General features: G+C 35.3%; 1 protein-coding gene across 1 annotated transcript in view; it reads left to right on the forward strand.

Annotated features, from left to right (window-relative positions):
• The window catches only part of LOC106876983 (glutaminyl-peptide cyclotransferase), an 88,848-nt gene that overhangs the window by 55,900 nt on the left and 6,080 nt on the right, over positions 1-26,868 (forward strand). Inside the window, exons 3-6 of the mRNA XM_014925755.3 lie at positions 6,280-6,549; positions 11,127-11,279; positions 21,190-21,292; positions 22,821-22,952. Coding sequence (XP_014781241.1) covers positions 6,280-6,549; positions 11,127-11,279; positions 21,190-21,292; positions 22,821-22,952 — 658 coding nt within the window. The remainder of the gene's footprint in view (positions 1-6,279; positions 6,550-11,126; positions 11,280-21,189; positions 21,293-22,820; positions 22,953-26,868) is intronic.

A 26,868-nucleotide genomic window follows, 5' to 3' on the forward strand; every position in this document is an offset into this window, starting at 1 on the left:
TTCAGACATGTTCTTTATTGATAAACAAATCAATTGCATCAAATAAAAAAATCCGTTTTCTTTAGGTGAATTAAAATTAAAATAAAATTTAACATTTAGGATTTTTCACACAAAGAGTATAGAATGTATATTGATTCACATAACAGGAAGGACAAATCTGTATATACTCTAGTATGTGAGTGTCCTTACACTCTGTTGATACATAGGTATACTGTCCTTGACTCTATCTTGGTATTTTAATTATTAAATGACTGCCCTCCAGGCAGTTTTCTGCTAGTCAAACCTAGAGTGTGAATTTTACCCATCACCTCACCACCTTCAAAAAGTTAACACTCCCAATGTTTCACTTTTAGCTTCTTGGAAAGTGGGAAAGTTTCTTCAGAAATAATATCATTTACCTGTTGTTTCTAGCATGTCAGGTTTTCTGGTGGTTATCTGGTATCTTTTACATCAGCTATTTCAGTAGAATTCTATGCAAGTGTGAAACATCAGACGAAAGTGAAAGATTGGGAGATTTTAGCTTTTTGACAGCAAATAGGTGATGGGTGGGTGAGGTGAGGTATGGGGGGAAAACATGCAAATTAAAAAATTGCGGTGGAGTTGGGGGGAAATTAAAATTTTGAAAACGTGATTTCTTGACAAAATCGTATTAACCCCCTTTTATACGACGAAACAATATATAGTTTCTGATCCTTCTTAAGAACAGAAAGCACTTTCATGCAAACCCGTGCAAATTGTACCTTCTCCCCCTCACTTTTAAACAGACAATAACTTCCATTATTCCATTAACTATATATCAGCTGTGCCAATTCTGCCCATAAGAAAGGAACAAATAATACAATGGGACTGTCGATCATAACACCCTAACAACGCCGGGATGCATTATTAGTGTATATATATATATATATATATATATATATATATATATATATATATATATATATATATATTCTTTTATGTTTCAGCCTTGAGGCTGCACCCATGCTGGAACACCGCTAGTGATACATACATACATATATATATATATATATATATATATATATATATATATATATATAAAATTTTCTCATAACTTCAATATGGGAAAAAGTGTTTTACCTTGAATGCCAGTAATCTGCCATGGACTGCTTGAAGTTTCAAACTTCAAACTTCTTACTTTTGGATCCCTAGATTTTACCCTTGTGTATCAGTGCACTGCAACTGGTATGCCATAGCACACTGGTGAGCCATGAAATAATGCTAGATATGCTGCAGTGTAACCTGAATACACACACACACACACACACACACACACATTAATATAATTTTAAAAGGTACATGTCTGGTAACGCATGTTCAGTGACTGCTTTTATACTGACCTGGAGGGATGTTCATGACTGGACTACAGTCTGTGCGTTCTTTTTTTGTATGCATATAAGATGCAGTTCACTTCTTTCATTTGCTTTGCATCAAAAGGGTGATGATAATGTAAATGAGATGGGCTTAATTTTTCATTACACATATACACATAAATGTAGAGAGAATAATGCTATTTATGAAGATACTGTGTTTAGTATTTGATTGGTACATCTAATTAGTGTAATTTAGTATTTTTCTTTTCATCATACATTGCTATTAAATATCAGTAAATTTATAGAATAAATGTGACATACAGAATTGTTTAACCGTGTTTCACAACAAATGTACGATGCTTGGGGAGAGAGTGGAGATGCTTAGTAGTGACTAATTTGTGGCAGGTTTAATAAAACATATCAACACAACTAGCCTTAAAATCTTTTAAATATTTTGAAAAGCATCAAAAAAATTTCAAATGAGTGAGTCAGCTCTGGTCCAGCAAACACAACATTGCATCATATTCCTGGAACTACATCATTTGAAGATATGAGAACTGTCAGTGGTGTAGTTTGCCACACTTACTAAAATGCTGCAATAAAACTGGGCTCAGCACATAATGATCATGAAAACTTTACTCTGACAAGTTATTTACAGCCTTTGAATGACAACTTTCAGAAGATCAAATGATTGCTTTAGTGGTAGAAGATATCAATGATAGTATACAACATACATTACAGAAAACTGAACTTATTTTAAGAGAAAAAAGTTCAGCATTAAACAGTTTCATCCCCCATGCGTACACCAAACAAGTACTTAGAACATCAGTATGGGCAACCCATTCGTCTACAAGATTTTAGAAATGTTTTCACAGATTGAACGCAAAGAACAAACAATGCAGATCCATCATAGCCATTATGAAGATACCAGACTTTCGGAGCATAATTTGTAGGATTTTCCAATGCAACTAATGTACCTGAAGGACTCACTAAAATGTCAGGAATAACCTGGAGATTATACAATAATCTAAGAAAACCTATGCATAACATGTAATAGTTGCAGTAACAATATACATGAAAAATATATTCAGTAATAATTCCAGTATACTTTAATAATGCACATAATAATGCACCTTTCAATAGCAGCCAAATTTCCCTTAAACCACATTTAAAGAGTGAAACAACTGTCTTTGGGTACTCTACAGACACCATCTTTCATTGAACACTGTTCCCTCCTGCATGCAATGTGTATATTTATGCATATACACAATAGGAATATGTAATACAACGATGTAAAATCAATGTAAAATATGCTATCTTAAAGCTAGCATGTTTGCACAGTATGTATGTGTGTATATACAGTCTACCCCTGCTCTTATGCCACCTTGATTTTCTGACAACCCCACTTACTGCCATAAAATTATTCAGACCCAATTTCTGCCAATGTTGTTAACTTACGTTTAATTCCCCCAATTTTATGCCCCTCAATGTCCACCATCTACCAATACAGTTTGCAACACAAATCTTCCTTAGTAGCATAAAACTCCCCCAATTTACCACCAAATCACAACAAATTTATCACCCAAACAATTTTGTCATACTTGAATAGCATTTATAAAGTTGTATGCAGAATAGAAATCTAGAGGGCACAAACCTTCAAGTCAAGCATGCTAACAGACAATAGCAAGACTGGGAAAGTAGAGCATTTAATTGATTTAGCATATGTTAACGATAAGTTGATATTCTCTGCTCATAAAATTGGATCATAATTCATTTTTTTTGTTTTGATGAACAAGTTTATAAAAGAGATTATTTTCTTTTTAGTATCATTTTTCAACATAAATGCTATTTCATATAAATGCAAATGCTGTGCCATTATAGTATCACAGAAAGCAGAAGTTATTAAATATTATGAAGTTCATCCAAAAGCTAGTCAACAAGGTATTGCAAATTATTTCAGTAATGCATAGGGAGAAAATATCAAATGGAGAACTATAGATGACATTATTCAGCAGAAAGCTAAGTGGAAAGTTATTGAAGATCCAGAGGCAAAATGTCAAAAACTGCCAAACACAGATTTAGAAGAAGCTCTTTTTGTATGGTTTACTAGTATTCGTACTAACAACGGTGTTATAACAGACAAAATTAAAACACTCCAATGCAAAGAAACCTGGTCCAGAATTGAATATAAAAGATTTCACTTATTCCAATGGTTGGCTTTATAGATTTAAGCAGAGATACTCAATTAAATGTCACATTCTTCCTGGTGAAAGTGATGGTACAGATCAACAACTCATTACTGCTGGTTTTTAGCATACTAAAGAGAAAATAAAGAAATTTGAACCAAGAAATATTTTTAATATCAATGAAACAAGTTTATTTTTTTCGCCAGTTACCTAATAAATTGCCTACAACAAAACATTTTACCAAAGACATCAAAAATCAAAAAGAAAGACTTACAGTGGAACTAGCTTGTAATGCTGATGGCAGTGAAAAACTACAACCTCTTGTTATTGGAAGAGTGTCCAAACCCTGATGTTTTAAGAATTTCAACTACAAACTTTATGTAGATTACGACTACAGTAGCAAAGCTTGAATGAATTCCAGTATGTTTAACAGTTGGATAAGAAAATGCGACTTCAACAACGAAAAATTTTACTGATAATAGACAATGCACCTGGACACAACATACCTGATAAACTCACCAACATAGAAGTTCACTTTCTCCCACTGATAACAATGTGCCACCTACAACCCCTAGACACCAGAATAATTCAAAGCATCAGTTAGACCAGATAATCACTCAACTAGACAAATGCAGTACTTATAACATCACTCTAACTGATGCTATTCAATGCATCAAAAAATCTTGGGACTCTGTGACACTATCTGCTATTTCTAACTGCTGGCACTACGCTGGTCTCACCCAAAAACCCAAAAGCACAGATGCAGAAGTTGAAAACAGTGATGACGACGTCAATATACCACTAGCTGAACTGATTAAACAAACTGCTACTAAACTTAATACTGACCCTTTGTTGATGATGATTGCAGATGAGTTCATTAGCTTCGATGACAATGAAAAAACTTTTACTGAGATAAGAAATTATTGACTTGGTAAAACTGCTAGAACAAAGTGATGACGAGGAACCTGCACCAAAACCTAAACCTACAACTAAAGATATAAACAAAGCTCTGAATCTTCATGATTCGAGAGAAGTTTAAAAATTCAAAATATAAGCAAAACATGTTAGAATTATTCAGAAAATAAATTTAAAAAATTATTTGTATTCTTTATTGTTTATCATTAAACTTTATTTGTTTAACATTAAAACATTTGTTAAAAATATTTCAACTAAAATTTAAAAGATATATTACATTAGAATTGATGTCATAACAGGGGTGTAACTAGCAGAGAGGAGGAGAGAAGAGCAATATCTTCTTTTTCCTTCCCCTCTCAAATTCGAAATTTAATCCTTTTCTTTTTTATTAAGTTTTTATATGAAAATTTTGTTTACACACCAAAAATCTGATTTTGCCCATTCCCCACTTCCCAAAAGTTAACTACGCCACTGTGTTACAAAAAAATTTACTATATGATTGGCTTTATGTCTACTGCAGAAAGCCTCCCTCAATTTACCGCCACTCCTGTTAAACTGCCAATTTGTCATGGTCACATTGGTAGCGGTATAACAAGGGTGGAATATATATATATATATATATATATATATATATATATAATAATAATAATAATAATAATAACAAGGATTATTACAAAGTATCATGAGCATTATCTTTAATTCCTTTTCATATATCATGTGATCACGTAGACCTGCTCATGTTTCTACTGCATCTTTGTTTGTGTGTGTACATATACATACATATGTGTGTGTTTGTATGCATGTATGTCTATGTTTTTGTGTGTGTAAGCATTGTCATAATTTTAGCATCCACTTCTCCTTGCTTGCATGAGTAGATAGAATTTGTTAAGGCAGATTTTCTATGGCTAGATACCCTTCCTGTCACTAACCCTCGTCTGTTTCCAGGCAAGGTAAAATGCCTCCATAGCCAGAAAGGCTGGAAATGAACAACACTTGTATGTTGGTGATGCTCATTTATAACCAACATATGATGTGAAGACAAAGGTAGACACACACACACACACACACACACACACACACACACACACACACACACACACACACACACACACACACACACACACATTTATCATGAGCTTCATTGATTTTCTATCTGCAAAATTTACTCACCAGTCTTTGGTCAACTTGGTGCTATAGTAAAGACATTTGCCCAGTGTTGCACATTAGAACTGAACCCAAAACTACACGGTTGGGAATTGAGCTCCTTAACCACACACCCACATTCACATACCTATCTCTCTCCTCTCTCCCTCTGCTCTCTCTGCTTTCCCACCTTCTCTCCTCTCTCCCTCTCTCCTCTCATGTATGTGTACACACACACACACACACACACACACATTGTTCTCCATACTTATGACTGTTTAATGATCAGTTATGTGAAACTCTCAGTAACAGCTTGTGAAGTCTTTTTAGCAACAGTAAAATATTATTTTATTCCCTCTTTGTCATTTGAGTACTATTTTCTCCTTGTTTTGCACTAATGTGCTTACATGTGTGTATGTATATCTATGTATATATATATATATATATATATATATATATATATATATATTATGTGTGTGAGTGTGATAGAAACTTTGGAAGGGATTTAGTAAAATAACTTCCCTAATATTTTTCTAGCATTTGAACAAATGGGTCTTAATATTAAGGTATGGTGAAGGTCTTTTTCTTTTAATATGGTAACTTTGTATTATAGAACAAGAAGCAGTTTCAACATGTGGGTATGGAAAGAGTTTTAAAAAATGTTCATTTTAATATAACTAAAATGATCATCTCTTCTTTTGCAGCATATTATTTCTCGACTTGAAAGTTTAGATAGTTGGACAATAACAGAGGATAAATTCGGGCAACAAACTCCAAATGGAAAAGTAAAATTTTCAAACATCATTGCTACCTTAGACCCCAAGGCACACAAACAAGTCGTCCTGGCTTGCCATTATGACTCTAAGAAATTTTATGACTTTGAATTCATTGGCGCCACTGATTCAGCTGTTCCTTGTGCATTACTCCTGGCTTTAGTTAGGGAATTACAGTGTCTCTTCAAATATAGACAGAAGGTAAGTCAGTAAATTCTTACATTTTATTGCTTTTTCCTTTCTTTCATTTTTCTTTTCTGATTACTTTTCTTTTTGTTGTATCTTTTTATATTTTTATCTTAGTGACTTCTCTCTGTCCTGCCTAACTGCCATATGTATTCATAAATAATATGAATTTGTGTATAATATGCAGGCATAATTCTGAAGAATGAAATCTCAGAAGAAATTGCTTATGAAAAAGTTCACACATCCTAAACAGAACAAAATAAATTCAAAAGAGACCTGTGTAAGCTGTAAACTTTGGTGCTAACATAAAAATGACACTGAAGGAGAGCACATTTAAATTTATATAATCAATAGAAGGGTGAAACTATTGGTGCCTGCGTTGTTGGGAATGTAGCTAACCTGTTCATGGTATTGTGGAATAAACAATCAAACAGTGCCTAATGGAGAAATCTGTTTCTCAAGTAATGCATTCTTGTCATGTTGATGACATAAGCATTGTGAGTAAAACCACTGCACAAGATAGTATCCAATAAAGAGAAAACATACAATAGAAAAGATCCAGCTGATAGCAAAATCCATCCATTAATGTTACCATCAATTACCCACCTGAGTATCCCAGCAAAAGACTAACGGTTCTAGATATAGAATGACGACTAGAAAATATGAATGGCATGAAATAAATCCAAATCTTCTACTTGGAACTATATGAAACTAATGGTCACTGAGCACTTGGTCCTCCAGAGATCTGTTATGTCAACAAATAGACATGTTGATAGCAGACTTAGTAAGGGTCATGAGAAATGTATCTCATAAATGTTCACCTTGTGAGCTCAGGAGATATATTCAAGATTACAGAGGCTGTACAAATACAAGAAGCAGATCCTGCATACCAAATAATATAAACAATGGATGGTGTGATGAATACCCTAATCACAACTCACCATCACTAATACAAGAGTAAGGGAACAATAAAACTAAAATCAAGGTCAACCTCCCACTGTACATGTTCTTATTTTGGTTATAACAAAAAGATGGAAATAAATAAACTGTTGTGGAAGGATTCTGCCCCCCCCCCCCAAGTGACTAAAAGTGGACTGACTCATTCATCATCATCACTATCATTTAACGCCTGCTTTCCATGCTAGCATGGGTTGGACAGTTTGACTGAGGACTGGCAAGCCAGTAGGCTGATATGGCAAGCCTTCTACAGCTGGATACCCTTCCTAATGCCAACCACTCCGAGAGTGTAGTGGGTGCTTTTTACATGCCACTGGCATTGTTATAAAATAAAGAACTATCAGCTGTTGATTGAGAGCATTGGGCCTTGTGTAATAGTAATTATATTGTGTTGCGTAAATACCCCTCCCCCAATCTTCATTGAATTATATATCCAACACCAGGATATAAAAGTGGCGACATGTTGTTTGAAGCTTGCATCGGACAGTTAAAATTTTTTTCTTGGTATGAAACCAAAGAAAAAATCATTTTAATATTGAAGATTTATTGGCCTCTGTGGTGCAGTTACAACAGCAGCAATAACTACAACGACAACAACAACAAAACCAACAGTTGCTGGAATTAATGTTGAAGAAGTCTGATAATATTTCAGGTTCATACTTGCCAGACAGTGTAGCAAACTCAATTGAAGAATTCAGCTGTAATCCAGAAGAAGGGATTACCTTTTCTGCATAATTTTGATGATACAAAGAAATCTTCAGGAAAGAATGTAAAAGTTGGTCTGATGAGAAAAAAGTACGACTACTTTTAAGAAAGTTATCCCCTGCCAAACATGGAAAATATAGTAATTAAATTCTGCTGAAGAAACCAAGTGAGATTCGTTTCGATGAAACAATTAATTTTTTATAAAAAATCTTCAGTGAAAGAAGTTCCCTGTTCAATACTCACTGGCAATGTTTAAATTTGGTCAGAAAAAGATGATGAAGATTATATTACTTATGCCAGAGTGGTTAACAGAGAATGTGAGAAATTCAAATTGAATGAGTTGACCCCAGACATGTTCAAGTATTTAAGTTTTGTTCAAGAGTTTACTGCAAGCAAAGATGCAGATATACATTTCCGGATTTTAATAAAACTAGAGCAGGACCTAAATTTAACTTTACAGGCAGTAGCAGAAGAATGTCAGAGGATTATAAATTTATGACTTGATGCTGATGAAATTGAAGAAAAAGATTGCTGTCATATTCATGCGTCAACTGGTATCAGATAAAAAAAATGTCAGGACTGAATCCATGTTATAAGTGCAGTGGTCTACATTTTAAAAGTAACTGTATGTTTTAAAATATAAAATGCTTCAAGTGTGGTAAAATAGGTCATAAAAAAATCACACTGTAAAACAAAACCTAAAAAATGGTTTGACTGAAAAAAAATCACGTAAACAGGTTTATCGGTGACAAGAAATACAAATGAGCCTCAAAGGAAAGTTATGTAAAAATTAATAACAAATGTAAAGTTACAATTGGATACAGGTAGTAATATCTTGATAATTAATTCAGGTACATGGGAAATAATCAGGAGACCTAGATTAAAAGAAACTTCAAAAATTGCCCGTTGTGTTTCAGGAAAAAATTATATTTTAAGGGCAAACTGATAAGTGACATTACATTTCATGAAAAAACCTTCAAAGCCAAAGTTTTTGTGTTGAATGATATACAACAAATTTATTTGGAACTGACTGGATAGAATTATTTAACTTATGGGATCTCTCCATAAATCTTTTCTGTAAAAATGTGAATGGTCTTTCCACCAGTACAAATAAGTTGTCAGACAAATTGAAAACAAATTAAAAAAGATTTCTCTTGAAGTTTTGTCTGATAAGTTAGGTCTGTGCACCAAAACAAAGCGAAGTTTCAAATAAAAGAAAATGTCATACCAGTATTTAAACCAAAAACAAACTGTACCATTCACAGCATTAGAACAGATAAACTTAGAGTTAGAGAGACTAGAAGAAATTAGAGTTATCCAAAAAGTGGAACACTCTAAATGGGCAGTACCAACTGTGTACTTTAAAAAAACGAATAATAAAATCAGATTGTGTGCTGATTTCTCCACTGGTTTAAATGAATGTCTTAAAACACTCCACTATCCGCTGCCTATTCTGGAGGACATATTTGCAAAGTTCAATGGTGGCAAGATATTTTCTAAATTGGATCTCTCTGACATGTACCTACAAATTAGAGTTGGTTACGCAGCTCCACTTAAGGGTGCATATTACCTTGTTGTGGTGGACAGTTTTTCAAAGTGGCTGGAAGTGCATATGTGTAAAAAGCCAACATCTGTGGTTACAGTAAGCTTTTTACACAAATTGTTTGCCAGATATGGTATTCCTGATACCATTGTGTCTAATAATAGAACTCAATTTACATCAGATGAGTTCAGAAAATTTTGTAAAATGTTCGTCATTGAACATGTGACCACTCCGCCCTATCATCCTAGGTCAAATGGACAAGTAGAGTGTTTTGCTGACACTTTCAAGAGGGAGTTGAAAAAGGCGAACTATGAAGTAATGGACGATCTTGCACTTCAACAATTTCAAAGAGTGTACCGAGTAACACTTAATCTGAATACTCCGTCTGGAATGTCACCCACAGAAAAGTTAGGTGACAAAGTTTTTTAAAAACCTATAGATTTGGTAAAGAAAGCTGGGAGGACGGTGTAATTATTAAACAAATTGGAAGATTGTTATTCTTGATAAAAGGAAAAAATTTCAAGCATAAAAGACATTATTAACCAACTCAAAAAAAAGATTCACGGAAAAAACAATCATGAAAAATGAAATCCCCATAGAAGTATTGTATGACACGTTTGAGGTACCAACACCCAGACAATCTGAAACAACACATTCTCGCACCAGAAAACAGGAAAGAATGGGAACAATGGAATTGAACCCTAAGAATAAGAAATATTAAAACTTTGAGCGGAGTTTAATTCTCAAAAGGAGAAAAGTTAGGGGACACTAATTCTAGAAAGGGGAGCTGTGGAAGGATTCCAACCATCCCCCAAGTGACTAAAGGTGGACTGACTCATTGTTATAAAATAAAGAACTGTGAGCGATTGGCAGATCGCATTGGTTAGTAGTTCACTGTGAGCCTTTGATTGAGAACATTAAGTCTCATGTAGTAGTAATTGTATTGCGTTGTGCAAATACTTTTAACCCCCTGCTTCATTAAATTATATATCCAACACCATGATATAAAACAAACTCTAATATTATAATATGTCATCAGCTCACATATTTGCCATTGAGATCTAACATAAGAATCAGTTAAATCTAAAGCATTTGAAAATATACATCCATTGAGAGGGCTACAGGTTAGTTATTTTGAAAAATATTTTTAGGAAAAGAAAGATAGATGGGTATGTTTATAGGTTTTATTTGTATGACTCTTCTGAAATATAACCATTTGTCTATTAGTTTGTCCATCTATCTTTTGTCTGCTTTTATAATTTATTAAACTGCTCATTGATATAATAGATTCCACTCATACTTCACTCTATAAGTATATAATTTTTATTTACAGTATATCTGTTTTAGTGCTGATTTTTAATTATTTTCTAATAATTTCATATTTCAGAACTTAGATACAACTCTCCAGTTAATATTCTTTGATGGAGAGGAAGCTTTCAAGGCATGGACTGAGACTGATTCTTTGTATGGTTCCAGACACCTTGCCACCAAATGGCAAAATGAACTTGATGCCAATGGACGGAATAAATTGTATTCGATAGTGAGTGAAGTTTATCTTTTTTTTTTTCTCTATTCTTTGAAATATTTTTACTTTTGGTAGTTTTATTTTTCAATATGAAACAATCAAGTTAAATTTCTGATTAGTGTTCTTAACCAATTTGTAAAGATGAATCCTCACAGTGTTATTGAAAATTGACAACCATCTTTTCAGTTTAATATAAGACTTGGGAGAAACCTTTATATTGATGAGTTCGTGGAAGATCCATTGATCTTCAAGTTTGTTATGAAGGTTGCCATTCATTTAACAAATGTTTTTCTCTACAACTATATATACTAACTCATATATCATCTGTGATACATCTTGTTAATTTTCTGTTAGAATTTTTATAAATGTATTCATAAATCTCCTTTGGTCTGGTGTATATACTTTCAAGGTGATCTTGAAGTTTCGTCTTTGTAGTCCAAGTTTCAGTTCCATCAAGAAGAATGCCCTTTACATATTCCATGTAGGAGGCAAGCATTTTTGATTTGAAAATACTTGATTGCCAGATGTTTTGAAATTTGTAAGTACACAGTGCCTTCATTGGAAAAGATATAGAAGTGACTTTTCATTGATGTTCTTGCATTCCATCTTCTTTGCATTGTAACATAGACCTACTTTTGTTGTAACCTTCTCTAAGAATGTTAACAAGTCTGACAGTTGATGAGATGTGAGGACAAGCTTATCAGCAGAGTAAACGTCAGAGGGATACATGCTCTGTTGACACCTTGATCACTTCTGCTTGATAATGAGGCCTTTGTCTTGGATGGGATTAAGATTTTACTTAAGACTGTAGTCCACCAGAACCACAAAAAGAAAAGGGATTGAGATATCTCCTTGAAGGAATCTGTCTGTTAGAAACTCTTTAGTTGAATTGGCTATGCTTTGCAAAAAAGTTGATAGGTTTTTGTACATGATGCTAATGGCTTTGACAATTTTATCTAAGATGCCATTATTCAACAAGATATAGCCTTTCTGTTGCTACTATTTGGAGAAATCCAACAATGGTAATATAATCAAAGTCTATGAGTGTTCTTTATAATAATATTCATTGTTAAAGAAAATCAAGTTTTCATCAGAAATGTATTCCTGTGCTAAAAGGAAGTTTACACTCAAAGAAAGTTTTGAATTATGTTCAGTCAAGCATAGCCAACAACTGTAGTTTATCAGGAAGTATTGGGGCTAAACACTGGAAAAAAAAAGTAGTACTCTGTTGGTTATGACAAACACACTTCCTTATGATCATGAGTTCAATACACAGCAATGCATTGTGTCCTTGAGCAAGACACTTTATTTTGCATTGCTCCAATCTACTCAGCTGGCAAAAATGAGTAGCACCTGTATTTCTGTTAAGGGGATAATAATAATAATAATAATAATAATAATAATAATAATAATAATCATAATAATAATAATAATGATAATGGAACATCCCCTCCCACATAACGAGTGGTATGTACTAGTTGTTACAAATACTGTGACGGAGGAAGTTGAGAAGTGAGAGAAGTTGGTCATAGATAGTTGTGTCTTACTTGTCTAACTAACTATACTGCCATACTGGAGTGGATGTTATAACAGTCCGATGTTGGATTACAACAGTGACAACAAGGGTTAAATAAACTCACAAGGAGTTATGAAACTCACAAAAGTTTTTTGTGTGAATTTTACAGTATTCAAAATTGTAAAATTATGGAAGAAGTGCTGGCTGGTTTACTCAAGTTGCAAAAACAGCAAGAACAACAACAATTACTATTACTGCAATAAATGCTGCAATTAGTGAATAGTAAGCAGACTCAATAACAGAATTTAAGTATGAATCAGAGGAGTTATCTTTGAGACATACTATAGAAGGTACGAACAGATCTTTAATAAAGAATGTAAAGATTGAGATGCGTCTAATCCTAAGAAAACTGGCGGTAGGAGAACATGAGTGTTAAAGCAATTACATACTCCTAAAAAAACTTTCTGATATAAACTTTAGAAATACAATAGAAATATTATGTAACATTTTTAGCGAGAAAAGCACCTTGTTCAATACACGCTGGAAATGTTTGAACCTAGAAAAGAATGAGGAGGACTACATCTCATATGCTATTAGAGTTAACAGAGAATGGGAAAAGTTAAAACTGGATGAGTTAATGCCAGACATGTTCAAGTACCTGATATTTACTCAGGGACTAACTGCAGAAAAAGATGCAGCAGTAAGGACAAGAATTCTCACTAAGCTGGAACAAAACCAAGCAGTAAACTTACAATGAGCGTCAGAAGAGTGTAAAAAAGTAGTAAGTCTAAGGCATGACACAGAGAAAATTGAACATAAAAATTGCTCCAAAGTGAAACAAGTGTGTGGGAAAATACAAAAGAATAGAAATCAAATGTGTACTAAAATATAGTACAAACAGGACAAAAGTTAGAAAACAAACCCATGTTTTGCATGTGGATGTCTACATCTGAGAAAAAACTGCCCATTTAAGAAAGTGGAATGTTTCTGTTGTGAAAAAATTGGACACATAAAAGCACACTGTAAAACCAAGATGACAAAATGTTGGAACAAATAGAAAAATAGTAAACAAGATGTCGTCGAAAGAAAATGGTAATCTGACAAAGAGGAAATTCATAAATGTGAAAATTGAAAATATAAGAGTAAAAATGCAGTTAGATACTGAAAGTAATGTTACCATTGTGAGTGAAGAAACTTGGAAGTATATTGGTAAGCCAAAATAAAGTAAATCTACAAAAGTAGCACATGGTGTTACAGGTAAAAGGTTGTATTTTGTAGGTGAATTTGTGTGTAATTTGACATTTCATGACCAAATGAAAATGGCAAAAGTATATGTGTTAATTCAGGTAATCTATTTGGTACAGAGTGGATGGAACTGTTCAAATTGTGGAATATGCCCATAAATGTTTTGTGTGGGAATATAGTTGGTTCAGTTGAAGATTCAAATGCAGCTAACGGATTGAACAAAAAATAAAACATTTATTCCCTGATGTTTTCTTGGATGAACTGGGCTGCTGCACGAAAACAAAGGCAAAAATTGTAGTAAAACAAAGTGCACCACCTGCATTTAAGCCAAAACTAATGTACCGTTTGCAGCGCTAGAACAAGTAAATAAGGAACTTGAAAGACTTGACAGCCTTAGAATAATCGAGAAGATAGATCACTCAGATGGGGCAGCACTTATGGGCTACGTAAAAAAGAAAAATAAGTTATGAGTTTGTGCAGATTTTTCAATGGGTTTAAACGATTGCTTAAGCCCGCATAACTACCCCTTGCCGAGTCCTAAGGAAGTGTTTGCAAAGATGAGTGGAGGAAAATTCTTTTCAAAATTAGGTCTCTCAGAGGCATACTTACAAATCCGATTAGAAGAAGAATGCTCACACTTATTAGCCATTAATACACACCATAGCTTACTTAAATTTAAATGGCTTCCCTTTGGTTTAAAAGTGGCTCTTTCCATATTTCAACAAGTAATGAATACAATGCGGGCGGACTGTGATTTTGCTGTCACCTATTTAGATATCCTAATAAAAAGTGAATCACACAAACAACATGTAGAACACATAAAAAGGGTATAAGAGAGTATGGCTTTAAGCTAAGTGAAGAAAAATGCAAGATCTTTCTGAAAAAAATAAAATACTTGGGCCTGATAATAGATAAAAATGGATGGAAACTGGATCCATCCAGAGCAACAACAATAAAAAATATGCCCACACTGAATAATATAACTATGCTACAAACATTTTGGGGATTAGTAAATTACTACCAAATTTATATCCCCACTGATTGATTTGTTAAAGAAAAATACAAAATGTTGCTGAACTGATCAATACCAGAAGTCATTTGATGAATTAAAAAACATTTTAATGTCGAACTTATCGTTAACACATTTTGATCAGAAGCTGGATATTATATTGGTTACAGATGCGAGTGATTACGGCGTAGGAGCAGTGCTTCTTCACAAATATTACAATGGGGGAAAAAAGGCTATAACCCATACTTCATGATCATTATTACCAGCAGAAAGGAACTGCAGCCAAATAGAAAAGGAAACGCTAGCAATTATATTTGGTGTAAAAAAATTCCAAAGAGTTATTCATGGAAGAAGTTTCTGTCTACAAATGGATATTCATCCACTACTGTTGATATACAGTTCTAAAAAAGGAATACCAACACACACAGCTAATAGACTACAGTGATGGGGCACTACATTATTGAATTATGATTTCAAAATGGAATATTTACTGTTAAAGAAACTAGGGCATGCAGATGGTTTGTCCAGACTGATACCAAAACACTGTGAGCCATTCGAAGATATATAATCACAGCATTAAGATCACAAGGAAAAATAGAAAATGTAATGTGGAATGTGGTACAGGAATTACCAGTGACCCTAGAAGGTATAAAATGAAATGCCGAAAAAGACAAATTCATAACAGAAATGAAGAGAATATTGTGGACTGGAAAAGTAAATAGGAACAGGATTGGTGCGAAACGAAATCAAGATGTGAACCTATACTCAATTTGTGATGGTGTATTGATGTATGCTCAGAAAGCAGTAATACCGGAAACACTGCAAAAGAAAATGTTGAGGGAATTCCATGTTGGACATCCTGGTATTTCGAGGATGAAAGCTTTAATGCATAGCTATGTGTACTAGCCAAAAATGGATAGAGAAATTGAAAATTTAGTGAAAGACTGCAAAGGATGTACTCTAGCAGCAAAATAACTGAGGATAAAAAGTGAACCTTAGCCAAGAGATGTTCTGTGGTTGAGACTACACATTGATTTTGCTGGTCCCTTAAACGGTTCATACTATTTAGTGGTATTAGATAGTTTCTCTAAATGCCCAGAAGTTTGTAAGTGTAAAAAGCCAACCTCCTTAACTACGACAAACTTTCTACATGAGCTGTTTGCAAGATTTAGTGTCCCAGACACTATAGTGTCTGATAATGGAACAAAATTTGTGTCTTTTGAGTTTAAAAAGTTTTGTAAAATGTTCACTGTAGAACATGTAACTACAGTGCCATACCATCCCGGTTCTAACAGACAAGCAGAATGCTTTGTTGATATGTTCAAGAGAGCCTTAAGAAAGTCGAATAAGGAAGTCATGGATGTGGTAGCTGTACAACAATTCTTAAGAGTATACCGAGTGACACCAAATTCAAATACACCAGCAAGAATGTCACCAATGGAGCTGATGTTTTTGAGGAAAATAAAATCAGTCTGTGACAAATTGCCACCTGGTAAGAAAAGAAAAATTACTTGTCTAACTAACTATACTGCCATACTGGAATGGACGTTACAACAGTCCGATGTTGGATTACAACAATTTCATTCTGTATCATGCTGAATCTCCCTGAGTATTACATTAAGAGTATATGTGTTTGTGGAGTGCTCTGCTACTTGCACATTAATTTCACAAGCAGGTTGTGATAGGATCAACTGGAACACTCATCATTGTAACCGACAGAGTGCCAGTTAAACAGTTACAGCTAAAATGCATTGTAAAATTTTTTGTGAGTGGGGGGTGGTGGGGGTTTACATTGCTTAAGTATTTAAGAAAATGAGTGAATTGAGATTTCTTGTTTAGTATGTCAATATAAGACCTTTTTTGCAAAAGTAACAAAAAGAAAATTTTTTTACTTCACTGAAAGTTTTCTTTTAACTGCTCTCTTCAGTTTGATTATCTTACTTTCACATCTTTGAAATGAATTCATGATAGAAAATGCTGAACCATGATGAAGACCTTTATAGAAAATAGATTTAAAATGTCTTTGTGACTTTATTTCAAACATAAGAATTTTATTTACAAAGCAACTAAAGCTTATACAATAAACATTAGTTACTGGAAATGAGGACTATTATTATTTTGATTGTTTGCATTGATTTTTAATTTCTGATATATTTTAAAAACGTTTTGGAAGCAATAGTTTCTTTCCTTCTATAATGCCTTATTCTATTAAATGTCACTTCATCCATAGTTGACGATATATTGTAGTTAGTCATCTTTAATGAGTATTGGAATGGCAACTGGTAAAAAGAATGATGAAAACTCCCATTGTTTAATCATGCCAAAATTTGGTGATGATCATAAAATAAATAAGCCCTTTTTATCTTATTGCTTTAGGAAAACCACATTTATTATATGTATGAATACCAAACTGTGAGGAAATTGAGAACTGTTCTGATAGCTACTATCATGTAATATGGTGCTAATAATCATAAATGAGCACAAAAAATAATGTTTCTCTGTCCAAGACAAATTTGGAAATTGAAATGTGTTGTTATTAGGATAAAATTCTGAATAACTGTAATGCTTGAGGCACATGAAAAGCTAAGAGAAGCCAGATTAATTTTAATTCAAGTCAATTTTGTCAACAGAGGGAATAATTTATACATCTACATAAAAACCAAGATAATTGACATTAGATCCATGTGTGCACATATGTTCATGTAAGCCATCCAATAAATTCCACAGACACTTTTTCATTTGAAGAGAAAATATGTGAAACTCTTTAACACAATACAATAATATGTATGTAGGTTAAAGATACATTGATTTAATTTATTATAATGAAGCAGCTTGTTGTTTAGGCTCAGATCATCTCTGATTGTGGTAAATCCTACAATCAAAAGAATTTCAACCGTGATTATCCTAACTTTTTAGAATATATGCTTCTATTTTATCTCTTCCTCTTTCTACACTGGGACCTTGAACTGTAAGGATGTAATCTAACCTCTTTCTTGCACTGGGTCCTCGAACTGTAAGGATGTGATATAACCTCTCTCAACACCCACCATCTAGCAGATAGGAGCATAGCACAGAAGACCATGGCCTTTACACCAACTATTCTATTTATCATTCCATTGTATATATACGTGTGGCCACAATGAACATGTTTAAGTTGCAACCTCGCTTGTATATGTTTTTCATCCAGGTTTACTACCAACGAAATTACCAGCCTTCTGAGAGTCATATTAGGTGGCTCATAACAACCTGCACCATCTAAAATGGTGACCACCGATCTGAAAATGAACATATCCATCTAAAATGGTGCTCCAAGGTGAACACAGACTTCTAAAATGGTAACCCAGTGTGGGAGATGAACATATTCATCTAAAATGGTGAACACCGGGTGAATACAGACCAGTCAATACGTATTCCCTTTTCTCTTTTGCAACTTTGGCTACGCAACCAAATTGCCTCTCCTCACATAGGAACACTACCACTGATGTCTCTCGCCATATTGTCTTCTTCACCAGGAAAATTTTGGTGCCATTTTCAAGTGAGAAACTGCAAATCATTTTCCTCAGGTTGTAACCGAAAATACAACTTGGTCATTTGAAAACACAGTGTCCCAGAAAATTTCCTTCTTGCTTATGAAAAAAGGAAAAAAAAATTATCTGGAATTTTCTCCAGAATTCACATGGACAGAAAATTTTCCTTCATGCCAGGTATGAGTTTCTTTCTCTCAACCACCCGGATTATCTACGCATCAGCCATAATTTGTTCCTTATCAACTAGGAAGGATTTCTTCTATTTTCATCCTCTGCTATTGAAAAAAAATTTTTTTCCTAGTTCGCTGCTCGTTGTGTCTTCTTTCAACTGTTTTGACTGCCATTTCTAACTGCGTTTCTTCAACTAGTTGTTCGTGCTGTTCCATTTTCCTATTATCGTCCAAAATGACTCCTTTTCCTTTCCCTCACTGTGCTTCTTCATTGTCTTCCTCATGAGCTTGTGCTTCTTCTGCTCTGGACGAAATGCAATCCTCTGAAATCTTGCGGACTATTGCAGAACTGACCCATCGAGTCACATGCTTGTGCAAGGACCATTTGTTTTCACGGACTTATTCTGAAGGGAGAACTAAGCACCGCTCCTTCACACACACACACGCACTTCTTGCTCCTTCAACTAGGCAGGGAGACACTGGGCACCTCAGTCATCTCCCTCATCAATTGACCCTATCATGCATTCTTTATCAGAGATGCCAGTTCTTCGCAGTCCTTTATGGTGGATACGAGTGCCAGTTTAAGTATTTGGCCTTGACGATTTACTTCCACCAATCCTTCTCTTTTGGATGTCTCTCTTGATGTGGTGAATCATTCTGCCATCAAGACCTATGGTCAAATATCCCTCACCCTGGATTTGTCACTCAAGTGGATTTTTGTCATTGCAGACCTGCCCCATCCTATTCTTGGTGCTGATTCCTTACACCACTATTCTCTCATTGTAGACGTTAGGGGACGTTGACTCATTGATGACACTTCGTTTCCAGAGTTGACTGATTTGTCATTTCATCTGTCGAATCCAGCCCATTCCACAAGACATTTCATCATAACCAAGGGACTTTCAGTCTTTTCCCAACCGCGCTGTTTGTCTTCAGAGAAACTCTGGATCTCCCGGGCTGAATTTGAGCACATGCTCTAGCTGGGCCTCATTCATCCTTCCACAAGCCCATGGGCAGCACCCCTACACATGGCCAGGAAGAATGACACTGATTTCCGACCGGTGAGAGATTTTAGACATCTTAACACCATCACTATTGCAGATCGCTATCCCCTCCCTAATGTCCAAGATTTTTTGTCTGCCCTGCATGGATGTAAGATTTTTTTCAAGATCGATTTGGTATGCACATACCATCAAATTCCCGTCAACCTCGATGACATACCTTTTGGGGAATTTGAATTCTTGTCTATGCCATTTGGACTTCATAATGCAACCAGCACGTTCCAAAAGTTCATTGATGAGGTCGTTTGTGGGTGAGATTTTGTCTTCGCATATGTCAATGACTTTTTAATCACCAGCGGTACTCCAGACCAGCCCCTCCAACACTTGACTCAGCTGTTCAAGTGCCTACGTTCCTATGATGTGAAAATCAACCCGGCTAAGTGTGTCTTCGGTTCTACCAGTTTGGAATTCTTGGGGCATCTCATTGACGCTGATGGTATTCGTCCGCTTCCCTCTAAAGTGGAAGCCATCAAACACTTGCCTCCTCATGTTTCCTTAAAACAGCTCAGAAATTTTATTGGTTTAATTAATTATTATCGTCATTTCATTCCTAAATGTGCAGAAAAGTTGCTTCTCTTGACCCAGCATCTGGAAGATCAATGGAAGAAAGATGCACAGATAACGCTGTCTCCTACAGCCATCTAAGCTTTTGAATCTGTCAAATCTGCCCTTGGTCAAGCATCCTTCCTTGTTCATACTGTTCTGAATGATCACTTACTGTCGATGCGTCATCATCTGCTATAGGAGCAGTTTTAGAGCAATCCGTAAACAGCCGAAGCCAGCCATTAGCCTTTTTCTCACAACAGTTGAAAAATGCTGAAATGAGATATAGTGTATTTGGTAAAGAACTCTTAGCAATTTACCTGGCAGTGAAGCATTTCTCTTATCTTCTCAAAGGTAGAGACTTCACGATTTTCACAAACCACTAACATTGGCTCTCTTTGCGAAAATGGACCGGTACTCACCCAGAGAAACAAAGCAATTGGATTATATATCACAGTTCACTAGTGATATTCGCCACATCGCTGGCACTGACAAGATCCCCACTGATGCCTTATCTTGCCTGCCTATCGGTGCATTGTTGTCTCCTGCTTCAATTGATTTGGTCACTATGGCTACTGATCAATCCTCCTTGGACTCTCTGGACGTCTTTTTACCACAGTTTTCCTACTGCAAGTTTGAATACCTTTCTCTGCATTTTTCTGAAGGAAACAACCTCTGCGATGTTTCTACCAGGTTAAATCATATCTTTATTTGCTTATTTCTTGTTTAACTTATTCATGTATCAATGTTTAGTTTAAAAAAGTGTTTCCAAAGTCTTATTAACATTGATGAGTTTATCTAATACGAAATTGAACTGAAGTACTTCACTTTTCTGTTTTATTCTCTATTTTTAGACACACTTCATTCTTTTGGATTTGATTGGCAGTTCCAATATAGTTTTCCATAACTATTTCCCTCAAGAAACAGACAGACTATTTCAAAATCTTGTAAAAATTGGCAAGTACATCAGTTATTAAATTGATTTGGTTATTTATATCATTTTGGCCATACTATTTTATTGAATTTTAAAAATCTCTTAATTTTATGAAATTTGTTCAAAAAGTACTTTTAAAATCACATGCAGACTAACTGGCACACTATGTTTACAACTGTACTGTGTATATGTAACCTTAACATTCAGTTTAGTTATTGGTCTAGATTTTGGTACAAGGCCAGCTATTTGGAATGCAGTGGGTATTCAATTACATCAGCCTCTGTATTTGACTGATACTTTATTTTTTTAATCCTGAAAGGATGAAAGGCAAAGTTAATCTCAGGAGTGTTTGAGCATAGCACATAAAGAGCCAGAAGAATTTCACTAAGAATTTTGTCTGATTCACTAACAATTCTGCCAGCTCATTGCCTTGACCTTCAGTAGGCACATCTTAGTACTTCACATAATCATCAATCTAGACATGTTTGAGTGAACAGATGTTTACTCTACATTTGGTGATTTGTCATAGTTTGAACAACAAAGCATTTAAAAGAGCAATGTGTTTGTGTGAAATTCTGTTACAAATTGGAAAAAACTTTTAGAGACTTTTCTAATGTTACAAAAGCTGTCAGATTGAGATGGGTATACACCTAAAGTGATCCCAAATCTAACGCCTTCTGCAATAACTGATGACTTTTCTTCCTTAATAGAACAGAGTTCTGGAAGTGTTATGTTTCAGGCTCTTACCCCAACCACTGCCTTTCTGCTCTTACAGATTATCCAACCATGTCATTTTTCTCTCTTGTCCTTCCTCCTGACAACTGTATCATCTTACTACTCTGGCTGCCCCTCCCCCCTCTCTTCTGCATATCTCTATCTTCCCCAGTTCATTTTTTTCTTTTATTCACTTACCCTTCAACTCTACCCATTTTAGCAGTCTGCCCCTATTCCCTCATTCTCCTTCCTATTAGTACACAACAATTTTGGTCCTTCATCATCTCTATTTTGAGGTGCAGCATCTTAAGATCATTTTCACCACTTTTTTCCAAATCTTCCTTGATCTTCTTTTTACACATAATCTATCCACTTTGAGTGTTTGGCAGATGCTGTCCTTGATAGGCCCCACTTTCTTGTACAAACACAGTCTTTGAATTTATTTGTACTCATTCATACACATTAATCTTTGTGCACACTTGTACACCCACTTCTACTCAGCACCACATAGCATCATACTTCATACACAAGCATCTTACAATCTACCCTTTACTGTGAGAGAGATACCCTTTGCACCCAGCTGATGTAATAATCCCCTGAACTTTCTCCCTACTCTTGCTGGTATGCTGCTGATATACTTACCCCTAATGCTAATTAGATCACTGAGGTAACAAAAACTGTTGACTACTAATGATTCTCTGAATATTGGAGGGTGTTATCTTGAGTCTATTTATGTGTCGGAGATTGAATTAAGAAATGTGAACTTTTAATAGTAATCTTCTTGTAATTCTTTTCTTTTAATTACAATATATTTTATGATTTTCATCTAAATTTTAGAGCACTTGCTTTTAAGACGAAATCTTCAACACCGTGACCACTACAATATGTATAAGTCAATGTTCTCAACTGAACTATTACAATTCCCTCTGTATGGCATACAAGATGATCATGTGCCCTTTGCTAAGAAAGGTAAGTAGATAAAAGTTATGGACTAAATTTATAATAATAATAATGGTTTCAAATTTTGCCACAAGGGCAGCAATTTTGGGGAAGGGGTTAAGTTGATTACATCAACCCCAGTGTACAACTGGTACTTATTTTATCAACCCCGAAAGGATGAAAGGCAAAGTCGACCTCAACAAAATTTGAACTCAGAACATAGAGATGAAATGCCACTAAGCATCTTGCCTGGCATGCTAACAGTTCTGCCAGCTCACTGTCATCATCATCATCATCGTCATCATTCTTTAGTTTTTAATTCAATTTACTTTAGTTTATCATTGTATTCAGCTACAGAGAATAATGATAGATTGACTCCAGAGTTAAAATAAGTCATATTCATTCTTTCAAATGAAATTTCCTTTTTTTTAAAAATAAACTCTGGTACAACTAGTGAAAGGTTTTTTATTTTTCTCAAATTATATTTATTTTTAAAAGTTTATAAATACATTTATTGAGTACAAAATTAGGGTGTCCGGTCAATTTGTCATCATTTAATTTGTCCCAGGTCAATTCATTGTCAATCAATTCAAGATCCTAGGAAAAATGGGACAACAAATATTTGAATTAAAAAAATGTTTATTTCTTTTCTTTTTCTTTTATTTGTTTCAGTCATTTGACTGCAGCCATGCTGGAGCACTGCCTTTCATCAAGCAAATCGACCCCAGAGCTTATTCTTTGTAAGCCTAGTACTTACTTTATCGGTCTCTTTTGCTGAACCACTAAGTTATGGGAACGTAAACACACCACCATCAGTTGTCAAGCGATGTTGGAGGGACAAACACAGACACACAAACATACAGAATAAGAATAGCCTGGGCAAAGTTTAGAGAACTCTTACCTCTGCTGGTGACAAAGGGCCTCTCACTCAGAGTAAAAGGCAGACTGCATGATGCATGTGTATGAACAGCCATGCTACATGGCAGTGAAACATGGGCCGTGACTGCTGGGGATATGTGTAAGATTGCAAGGAATGAAGTCAGTATGCTCCGATGGATGAGTAATGTCAGTGTGCATACCCGACAGAGTGTTAGTACCTTGAGAGAAAAGTTAAACTTACGAAGCATCAATTGTGGTGTGCAAGAGAAATGATTGCGCTGGTATGGTCATGTAGCAAGAATGGATGAGGATAGCTGTGTGAAAAAGTGCCACACCCTAGCGGTTGAGGGAACCTGTGGAAGAGGTAGACCCAGGAAGACCTGGGATGAGGTTGTGAAGCATGACCTTCAAACATTAGGCCTCACCGAGGCAATGACTTCTGACCGAGACCTTTGGAAATATGCTGTACATGAGAAGACCTGGCAAGCCAAGTGAGACTATAATCCGATGCCTCTGCCAGGGGTGTAGCCAGCCCACTTATGTGTACCTTTCCTTCATTGGACACTAAACTCTGCTTGCGAAGACCTGTTGAGGTAAGTGAAATTGAAATCAAACTAAATTCGACGACTGGCACCCATGCCAACGTCTCCTTCATTGGACACCAAACTCGGCTTGCGAAAACCTGTTGGGGCAAGAGAAAGCGAGATCGTGATGGCACCTGTACTAGTGGAGCCCTAAGAGCACTGTCCGAGCGTGATCGTTGCCAGAGCAGCTGTCCGGCAGCCGTGCCGGTGGCACGTAAATAGCACCATTTGAGTGTGATCGTTACCAGCGTCGCCTTGCTGGTACTTTTGTCAGTGGCACATGAAAAAGACTTTCAAGCGAAGTTGTTGCCAGTGCCACTGGAATGGCTCCTGTGCAGGTGGCATGTAAAATACACCATTTTGAGCATGGCCGTTGCCAGTACCGCCTGAGTGGTCTTCGTGCCAGTGCCACGTAAAAGCACCCACTACACTCTTGGAGCGGTTGGCATTAGGAAAGGCATCCAGCTGTAGAAACTCTGCCAAATCAGATTGGAGCCTGGTGTAGCCATCTGGCTCACTAGTCCTCAGTCAAATCATCCAACCCATGCTATCATGGAAAGCGGACGTTAAATGATGATGATGATATATATATATATATAAACGACGGGCTTCTTTCAGTTTCCCTCCACCAAATCCATTCACAAGGCTTTGGTCGGCCAGAGGCTATAGTAGAAGACACTTACCTAAGGTGCCACGCAATGGGACTGAACCTAAGGCCAAGTGGTTGGTAAGCAAGCTACTTACCATGCAGCCACTCCTGTTAAGGTTTGCTGTATTACATATTTATTTTTTCTTAAAATTTAAGATTGTGTGCAATTGCTTTTAGAAAAATAACTTTTTGGCTTGGATCAAATTTTACCATGACATTTTTTATACACAGGTTCATATCTCTATATTTTTTCTTTTGGCTTGGTTCTTCTTCTGTAAACTTCTGCAATTTGGTACTGGCAAATCTTTCCTCACATTTAATCACATCAATAAGCTTCCAAACATTTGGATGACTAATATTCACTATGTTTTTCAGCATGCTGTGGTAGGCTTCTAAACTATTTGTAGTATGAGCAATCCTCACCATACATCGATCCCAAAACATTCCATATAGGTAATGGAAATGGCGGTTCAAAGCATTGCCTCCCCTGTCTTCTTCCTTTAGGTGGTCCTATATAATTATTTTCAAAATTAGATACAATTGACTGTGGAATTTCATCATCATCTACAAGTTGTTCATATCCATCTACAACATCATCAACCGGCAGGAAGGCAAGGACAACAAAACACCACATTTTTAGACTAAAACTGTCATCTTTAAGATATCTATATTTTAGTCCACAACATGCCTGTACACATTTTGTCTTAAATGAAACAAGCAGCATGCCAAATTCAACCCAGGAAACAATTCCAGAAATCCGTTATGGGCTGCTTTTTTGAAATCCATAATTATATTATCAGGTCCCTCATTCTGCAGTAATTCATTTATTTTGGCAAAAAGTCTACTATATGTGTCGTGAATTTTGTCAGAGAGCAATGCAAACAATCGTGGGGCATTAAAATTATTTTGTTTGTGAAGTATATATAACTGAAAAGTAAACTAGAGCAGCACTTAAATGTTCCATCTGCCACCCAGTTCTTATGCTGTTTTAACAGTCGAAATGCTTTGTCACTTGCAAATGTTAGTATTCATTTTGAATCTTTCATCTTGCTGTCATACTGTAAAGACGTTTCATCATTGTCAAGGTAGGAGTATTCACTTGCAATGGAAAATCCAACATTTGTAAGTGGGGTGGCAGGAAAGTTGGAATCAGCTTGCCTCCAACGTCTAATATTCCTATTAAGCTGTGCAAACGGAGGTATTTGCAACAATGTACAGTTGTTTAAATTCTGAACTTAACTAGCAATAATTGAGTGAGGGGATCATCAGATGAAATCGACTTTAATATTCGAAACTATATTCCTTAAATTTACCTCTGCAGCAGTTGAAGCGTGATTATAGATCCCAATCTTCTTAAGCGCTTTATAATTTTCATCTGTATAAAGTCTCACCTTGCACACATGATTTTCACACCTCCAGTATATCTTCACTCCATCTGCATTCTGCTTATTTTTCATGTATATATAATTTTCTTGATTGACCACTTAGATTTTACATTTCTCTGAAGTTATGATCTTGCAAGTAGTCATGTTCTCGACAGGTGTATTGAATAAATTTAATTCGATTTGCTTGAAAATCTTTGTTCGTAAACTGTTCAGCGCAGATACTTAAGGTGGGGTAGAGGTAAAGAGAGTAAAAAATAGTATCTAAAACTGTCCAACAACAAATTTAATTCTAAAGTGATTATTCTAAACTTTCCCTCAAAAATCACATTTAAGATTATTTTGGGACGAATTGACCTGAGGATGAATTGATTAACAACGAATTGACTGGGGACCAATTAACTCACGACAAAATAACTGGGGATGAATTGTCCTAGTACCCAAAAGTAGTA

Source organism: Octopus bimaculoides, chromosome 11, assembly GCF_046866305.1.
Source record: "Octopus bimaculoides isolate indiv1 chromosome 11, ASM4686630v1, whole genome shotgun sequence".
NCBI lineage: Eukaryota > Metazoa > Mollusca > Cephalopoda > Octopoda > Octopodidae > Octopus > Octopus bimaculoides.